We start from the raw sequence: 6000 nt of genomic DNA on the forward strand, positions 1-6000 counted from the left end.
GTGGTGCCGGCGGTGTCAACCATGCAATCCAACAGCCAGCTCGTCGAGAGCAGTCAGGGTGAGGCGTCTAGCTCAGGGACACCTCGACACTCGACCAGGAGGAGCTGGGGATTAAACTAGCAATCTTCCGGTGACCCCGCCAACCCGCTCAACCTCCTGAGACACATGCCGCCCCTTGAACATTTCTTCCTGTTCTAATCGTCCCGCACGACACGACAGAACCATTTCTCTATTCCAATCTAAGCAGAGTTAGCAGCGGAGGCAGCACGAGTCGTGAAGTGAGGAGAAACTTTGCTGTGCTGCTGCCACCTCGGCAACAAACACCCACACACAGAGGTCTCAGCCAGCCGGGATCGGCGGGGAAAACGCTGAAACGGGGGCAGCGACCGAAAAACAAAGCTTGTCGGTCAACACACTCGGACATGTGAACCGGAGGCAGCACAATTGGAAGCGGTTCCGTCTCGAAACGACTGTTAGAACTGAGGAATGGCTTTTCCATTCCGACAAAGGCTGCAGATTGCGGGGCGGATGGTGACTGGCTAGGCGTGAAGGTCATCTCCGCCGGGTGGGCTTTGAAGATCCGCCAGCAAAAGTCAACAAGGGCTCCCACCTCTCCTGTGTCTCTGTCTGGCGGACGCACACACATGCACGTGAACACATGCGCATACACACACACACACATGATCATATACACAGAAACGATCATTCACACACAAACACACACACACACGATCTTGCACACACATACGATACGATCAAGAGCATACAACCAAAGACAAACCCTTACACACACTCACTCTCGGTCATGCACACACAAACACACACACAGACACACACTCACAGACATTACCATTAGTCATTTAAAAGAGGATGTGACTGTTTGTCGTCCCCCTCCCCCAGCCCACCAAAGGCCACCCCCCCACCCCCACCCCAACACACACACACCCAGTACCTCCAAGGCCTTGGTTGCCAGCAGGGATTGTGTGTGTGTGCGTGTTCGAATCGGCACATGTTCAACCCTAGCAGATGGTAGCTTCACTGGCCCAGGCCGTCCTCCACCAGCCAGCCAGCCTTCCAGCGCTGAGGAATCAACGGACATGGCAACGCAACACATACGGCATAAACATAGAGACTATAGAATGCACACTGATTCTTTTTTTTTCGTAAAGTTTACAAACACACACACACACACACACACACCCATACAGAGACCCACATTCTGAAATCCTTGCCTTGTAACATTGGCAAATGAGCCCAGGGTTGACGCAATCGAATGATAGGACCGGGCCCTTACCTTTAAATAGCCCGTTCACAAAGGGCCCCGGTTTGTGTTCATGTTTCCCTGAAGCGCTGCATTTCCTCTCTTTGTGATGTGGAGAGGGGGGGAAAGTGTTTCTGCCTCCATCAAAGATTCAGAAATCAATCATCAGTTTCCTCTACAAAACTCCTCCAGGAGTTTTGCGGTACAATTTTAGGTACAAGGTTTTTGACAAATGAGACATCTGCCATTCCAGCCGGGCAAACATTACACACACGACGGCTTCCAAACGCACCTGCACGCACGCCAGCACGAACCCACGCACGCATGCACACACTCGCACGCACGCACGCACATACACACTTACGAACGCATCCACATGTATGCATAAACAAACACGTGCGTAAGTGTGTGTGCGCACACATGCGCACACACACTTACGCACGCATTCACACGTAGACATAAATACATACACACACACACGCGCGCGCGCTAACGCACTCATGCATGCTCACAAGCAACCGACTGCCTACACACAGTTTAGCGCACTGCGGGCACTTTGAGTCTAATTGGTTTCAGAATGAGATTGGTTTCAGTACGAAATCCCCGCCATTTATATTTAGACGATTAAAGCTGGGAAAAACACAGAAAAATACTGGCTCATGACATACCTCTTGGTGGATCTGCCCGCCTGCATGCGAAGCGTCATGCAGATGACCCTTATCGTATTTGCGGGTGAATAAATTGTGGTGGAGTGCGGAATATATTTTCATTTATAAATGCCAAGCCTAATGGATGCCGGGAGAGAATTGGCTGGTGTGTGTGTGTTTGTGTGTGTGTGTGTGTGTGGTTGTGTGTCTGTGAGTCCCGTGTTAATGCCCCTGGTGTCGGTGCAGGTTTGTGTGCTTTTGTGTGTGTGTGTGTGTCCTCGTGTTCACTCAAACTCACTCCTTTATCTGTGAAATTCGTTATTCTTGTCTTTTTTGTAATTCCGAACATGAATCGTGTGTTCTCCTGGCAAGCCTCTGTGAACCTGAAGATCCATGATGCATGACCCTGTCGGTATTCATGGGAGTACTGGGGGGAAAAGTGTGTGTGTGTGTGTGTGTGTGTGTGTGTGTGTGTGTGTGTGTGTGTGTGTGTGTGTGTGTGTGTGTGTGTGTGTGTGTGTGTGTGTGTGTGTGTGTGTGTGTGTGTGTGTGTGTGTGCGTGCTGGGTATTGCGCCACCGTCCCACTCTCTGACTCGCCCCGAGGCACCGGACATGTGTGATGGAAGAAGGTGAGACTCTAATGGTGTTGGTGCTCGCATGAAGCGAAGCTGCTAATGTGAAGAAGGATGGTGTGAGAGTACACCAGTTCGCCTGTGTGTGTGTGTGTGTGTGTGTGTGTGTGTGTGTGTGTGTGTGTGTGTGTGTGTGTGTGTGTGTGTGTGTGTGTGTGTGTGTGTGTGTGTGTGTGTGTGTGTGTGTGCATCCGTGTGTGTGTTTGTTTGTTCATGCATGAGTCCGTGTGTTTCAGTTATTTCCGATAGGTGGGCTGCTAATGGCGTGATGAGCCAGTATAGTGAATAATAATAATAATAATGAAAGCTAGCTTGTTTTGCATCGCACCTTTTAAAAGCACGAAGGTTAGCGAGTGCCCCTAGCGAGCACAATTAAAACTAAAACATAAACAGCAGGCCACCTTTTGACAATCGGAGGCCAGAGGTGGAGGAAGCGGAGCAATCAATAAAATACAAAATTAGTTATTGTATTTTTGCATTTTTTATATTCTTATTCAAAGAGGGCGATAAGACTTTGACATTTGGATTCTCTTTTCGAGAACGACCTGGCATAAATACGTGATAACAAGAGAGGATTCGAACCAATTAAAATGAGGCTTTTTGTGTATATGTATGCATTTATATAGATATATGTTTATGTAGATCTGAGTATATGTATTTACAGATATATATATATATATATATATATATATATATATATATATATATATATCGCTATATGTGTATATATATATATATAGCCAAATATTTATATACGTATATAAATATAGCCTATAGCTAGCCATATATATATAGATATATATACCTAATATTTATTATATACCCGTAGATATATATACCTGTACATAGCTGAGTGGTGAGGTGTTGTGTGGTGAGGTGCTGCGTGGTATGGGTGGTGTAGTGTTGTGTGGTGTAGTGTTGTGTGTGTGTGTGTGTGTGTGTGTGTGTGTGTGTCTCTGACTGAATGGCTGTGTCGTTTTTTTTCTTTATTTTGGTGTAGTGTAGTGTTGGTGTAGTGTAGTGTAGTGTTGGTGGTGTGGTGTTGGGTGGTGCGGTTGGTGTAGTGTTGGGTGGTGCGGGTGGTGTGGTGTTGCGTGGTGAGGTGTGGTGAGGTGCGGTGCGGTCGTGCACCTTGCCCTCCCCACCCCTCTCGTCCTCTTGGGTGTGACCTCCGGAAGCAGGCCGGGGGCTGGAGGTGTGCGGCCCGGAGGCTGGGCCACTCACCCCCTGCCCCGGGCGGGCAGACGGGGCTCAGCCCGGCTCTGATGGGGGCGCTGAGAGCTGCCAGACACACACCGCAGAGATCCCAGTGGTGCTCATGCCTGGACACACACACGCTCACGACCACGTCGGCACAGGCAAGGTGGAGGTCTCGCTCTCGCTCGCCCTCTCTCTCTGTCGCTCTCTGTCTCTGTCTCTCTCTCTCTCTCTCTCTCTCTCTCTCTCTCTCTCTCTCTCTCTCTCTCTCTCTCTCTCTCTCTCTCTCTCTCTCTCTCTCTCTCTCTCTCTCTCTCTCTCTCTCTCTCTCTCACTAAGATTCAAAGGGCTTTACTGGCATGTAAAACATACATTTCCGTTGCGAAAGCGCTTAAAGTAAAAAGTCAATTACATAACATACAAAATAATCGTGTAAAATATGTAAATGTCTGAAAAGACAATGTAATACACTGTATGATTTGATAATGAGGAGTTTGGCTGGTCACACCATTTCTTTGGACTAGGCCGTATAATGACATGTCTTTACCCCTCTCCCTGAACATGGATGGTCACAGTAAAGTTTCTCTCTCTCTCTCTCTCTCTCTCTCTCTCTCTCTCTCTCTCCTCTCTCTCTCTCCTCTCCTCTCTCTCTCCTCTCTCTCTCTCCCCCAGTTCTCTTTATTATTGCAGAAGTAGGGCCCTAGGGATTGGGAGACTCATGTCTCTGTGTGGTTATCTGTTCTTTTCATGTTCTAGTTACCCTTTATCTCCGGCGGCGAGGCTATTAATGCAGAGTGTGGCGAGTCACGTACATTCCCAGGTTCCCTGGAAAATATATCATAATAACATGAATAATATTCATAATAGAATAATGCCGGAACCAGGCGCACGCACGGAAACTGTAATGTGTTTAGAGATGATCGGAGTGCGCCCACCATATACAAGCCATAATCGCTTCTGAACTTTGAATTACCTCAAAAAGCATAATAATAGAATTAAGTGTCTTTTTTTTTGGTTTCACAGCCTCCTTAAGAGGGAAGGCGAGATGCATATGCTCTTATTGGAGCGAAAGCCTTGGTTCCATCCCACTACTAATATCGTTAGGAGAGGAGGCTCTCTGCGAGGTGATTTCCCAGTGTGTTGCTGTTGCGGATGCTTAGGTGTTGCCTTGTACATAAGCATCCTGTCTTGGCTCGCAACCACGGAGATCTCCAGGGTCAATGACAGGGGTGATGAGGAACTTTTGCCTTCCAAAGGCCTGCATCGATAATTCAAAAGGAGTGTGTTTCTTTGACGGTTGACACCTGTTCGGTGCCTCTGTACTCCGCACACTGGCACAGCCTTTCAGAAACCGTCGCAGTTGTAGTTTCCCTGTATGACCTTCTCCTTCCTTCGGCTATGCTCAAGGTCATGCTAACGAATAAGCGAACACACACAGGCATGCATCCGTAGCAGGGGGTTGATGTAAACGTTCCTGCATTTTGTTTAGACCATCGCAGACAAACACATGCATTCACGTGCACACACACACACACACACACACACACACTCAGAGTAGCGTGATTGATGGTGGACGCTGTTTGTGAGATACTTGTGTGTGTGTGGGGTGCAGTCTACTTCATGAGCGATCGGGAAAACGCCACGAGCAATCGGAAACCCGTAGGAATGTCCGTTTGACCTATTCCGTGATTTTGTGTGTGCGTGAGCAGGTGAGCCACAGCAGCACCCTGTTGAGTGTGTAACTCCTTTTTACCCGGGATCAGGAGTAGTTTCCCGCGGTGCCGATCTAGTGTTTCTATCCTCCTAATGCAGAAGATATTTCCCAGAGTGTTTGGTCCGTTTCTTTTCCACCGGAGCTGTCCAGCTACTCTGACTACACCCCAAGAAAGCCAACGGCCACTTATCTTCCTGTACACAAAATACAGTCGATTTACAGCAATACTGGCTCTTTTTCACAATCTTATAGCCGGATTATAAAAAAAACAAACGACAGGAGAGCTTCCGGTGCGTGCGGGGAGACAGCAGGATGGGTTAGGAGAAAAAACGAAGAAAACTGGTTTTTTGAAATATGCATGAGTAGAACATATGCCAGAGATGATCAGTATCTCTCTCTCTCTCTCCTCTCTCTCTTCTCTCTTCTCTCTCTCTACTCTCTCTCCTCTCTTGCTCTGTCTCTCTCTGTCCCATCTCTGTCTCTGTCTCTCTGTACTCTCTGTCTATCTGTCTCTCTGTCTCTCCGTCTCTCCCTCTCTCTCTCTCGCT

General features: G+C 48.1%; 1 protein-coding gene across 1 annotated transcript in view; it reads left to right on the forward strand.

The window, feature by feature from the left end:
- Positions 1–6000, forward strand: part of LOC130374897 (MAM domain-containing glycosylphosphatidylinositol anchor protein 2-like) — a 183221-nt gene that overhangs the window by 94024 nt on the left and 83197 nt on the right. Inside the window, exons 7-8 of the mRNA XM_056581873.1 lie at positions 3723–3910; positions 4495–4546. Of these exons, the coding sequence (XP_056437848.1) occupies positions 3723–3910; positions 4495–4546 (240 nt within the window). The remainder of the gene's footprint in view (positions 1–3722; positions 3911–4494; positions 4547–6000) is intronic.

Source organism: Gadus chalcogrammus, chromosome 21 (genome assembly GCF_026213295.1).
Source record: "Gadus chalcogrammus isolate NIFS_2021 chromosome 21, NIFS_Gcha_1.0, whole genome shotgun sequence".
NCBI lineage: Eukaryota > Metazoa > Chordata > Actinopteri > Gadiformes > Gadidae > Gadus > Gadus chalcogrammus.